This window comes from Amphimedon queenslandica, unplaced genomic scaffold (assembly GCF_000090795.2).
Source record: "Amphimedon queenslandica unplaced genomic scaffold, v1.1 AMPQUscaffold_7168_Cont20878, whole genome shotgun sequence".
Lineage (NCBI taxonomy): Eukaryota > Metazoa > Porifera > Demospongiae > Haplosclerida > Niphatidae > Amphimedon > Amphimedon queenslandica.
The window spans coordinates 1-2,030 of NW_003552545.1; the positions used below are offsets into that span (position 1 = coordinate 1).

The following is a 2,030-nucleotide window of genomic DNA, read 5'->3' on the forward strand; positions in this document are numbered from 1 at the left end:
CAGAGCCATTTTTATTCCACAGTCTGTCAATAGACAGTCATCATCATTGAGCTCCTTCCTTCTAAAGGTGAGTACAATGTTATTAACATCATACTGTGAGTACTCATCAAACCCCTTACTCTTAAAGATGGACCACTTCAGTCCATACACTGTAGCTCTGGGATCTACTGAAAACTTGTAGGATTGGCCATTGAGGAACTGAACTCTGATGGTGATGAAGTTTTTCTCTGGAGTCGCGGTGGAACTGGCTTCATTGATTGGTATAACTAGTCCAGGGTCAGGCTCTGGTCTGGTTTCAACGATCACATTCTGGCTCATCACCTGGTATGTTAGTGGCTTTGGGTCCTTTAGTGTCTTGTACAATGGATCATCTTTAGTAATGACTTTACTCCCTGGTATTAGACTGGTTAATGCAGCTGCTACTAACTGTAGGTGAGCACTGGAAGAAGAAGAAGAAGCTACTGCCATTTTGAATGATATCTTGTAATGATGTGTAGAGATAGATGTGATGTAGAACGATAGTCTTGTAACCAGGAAGTGTTTAAACAAGGGGTGGATAATATAGGTGGACCATATTAAACTATTGGATATAATTTACACAGTGAAACCGCATCATTTTTTTAGCATGTGATATGAATATGTTTAAGCTGCTATCTTAGTTTCATTACTTAGTCTGTTAATGTTAGGCTGCTACAACCTGTATGATAGCTTTTCACCAAAGGGAACTTCTGATATTAATAGTAATATCTGGACCAGAATTTTACCAAGATTCCTTTCTAGTTTTCTTTTATAGTTCAACTACAATAATTTTTATATAAAGGAAAAAATTATTTGCTATAATTGCAAAACAACCTAAAGAAACCTATCAATGTTTTAAAGCTTATCAATGTTTTAAGTGTTATCATTTTATTTTTATTCAAAAGTTCACTTCCCTGATACATATTCCGTATGCACGTAAGTCATCAGCAGATGGTGTCACGTAATACTCTGCTCCAGCATATGTCTTTTCCTTTGGTACTATCTTAGACTTTTCAAGATTAACTCTGTTCTGCATTATAGCTTCATATTGTTTATCTTTACATAAAAATGAAGTGGCATATCCAGCAGCAACGGTAACGTCAGGAGTAGAGTAATGGCCTACTCCATGAAGATCTCTAATTAACTTTGTCTCATCATATCCTTTTTTTGTGATACCTTCTGCTCCTTCTTTTGCTGTTCCATGATATGAGACTGGCCATTCATTATCTAGGCCTGAACATCCCAACCAGTCATCATTCTCAAACTTTCCATTGACTTTGATTGCTAATCTATTCCAGCCACACGGTCGCTTGTAGACATGACCACCTCTTTTGAACTCTGTGCCGCTATCATCAATGTCTGTGAAGTCAAAATCATAGCCTGGATCCATAAATTCCTCATTTAATACGAAGATATCTGGTCCGGCTCCTCCTCTTAGTTTAACAGCAGCTGTTACGGTTGACATGTATTGAATCCCATAGTCTGTCAGCAATTGATCGTCATCATTGAGCTCAGTTCCCTCAAAGGTGAGTACAATGTTATTAACATCATACTGTGAGTACTCATCAAACCCTTTACTCTTAAAGATGGACCACTTTAATGCATACACTGTAGCTCTTGGGTCTACTTGAAATTTGTAGGATTGGCCATTGAGGAACTTAACTGTCATGATAAATTTCTCTGTTGGGGTTGCAATTAAACGAGAACGCCTTGAAGTCTGGTTCTTAATTTCTTCCCAATCTAATTCTGTTTCTTCAAACGGTTCAACTAGCCCTGGTTCAGGCTCTGGCCTGCTCTCCACAATTACATTTTTACTCAATAGCTGGTATGTTAGTGGTTTTGGATCCTCCAGTGTTGTATACAGTGGATCATCTTTAGTAATGACTTTACTCCCTGGTATTAGACTGGTTAATGCAGCTGCTACTAGCTCAAGACGATCATTGGAAGAAGAAGAAGCTACTGCCATTTTGGATTGATGCTACTCTTTTTAGAGAAAGAGAGAGAGAGAGGAG

The 2,030-nt window shown here is 38.2% G+C and overlaps 1 protein-coding gene across 1 annotated transcript; it reads right to left on the bottom strand.

The window, feature by feature from the left end:
* Window positions 1-916: 916 nt before the first annotated feature.
* Window positions 917-1,984, bottom strand: LOC100640900 (uncharacterized). The gene has a single exon (XM_003391678.1). The coding sequence runs from the start codon at window positions 1,982-1,984 to the stop codon at window positions 917-919; it is 1,068 nt and encodes a 355-aa protein (XP_003391726.1).
* Window positions 1,985-2,030: the final 46 nt, after the last annotated feature.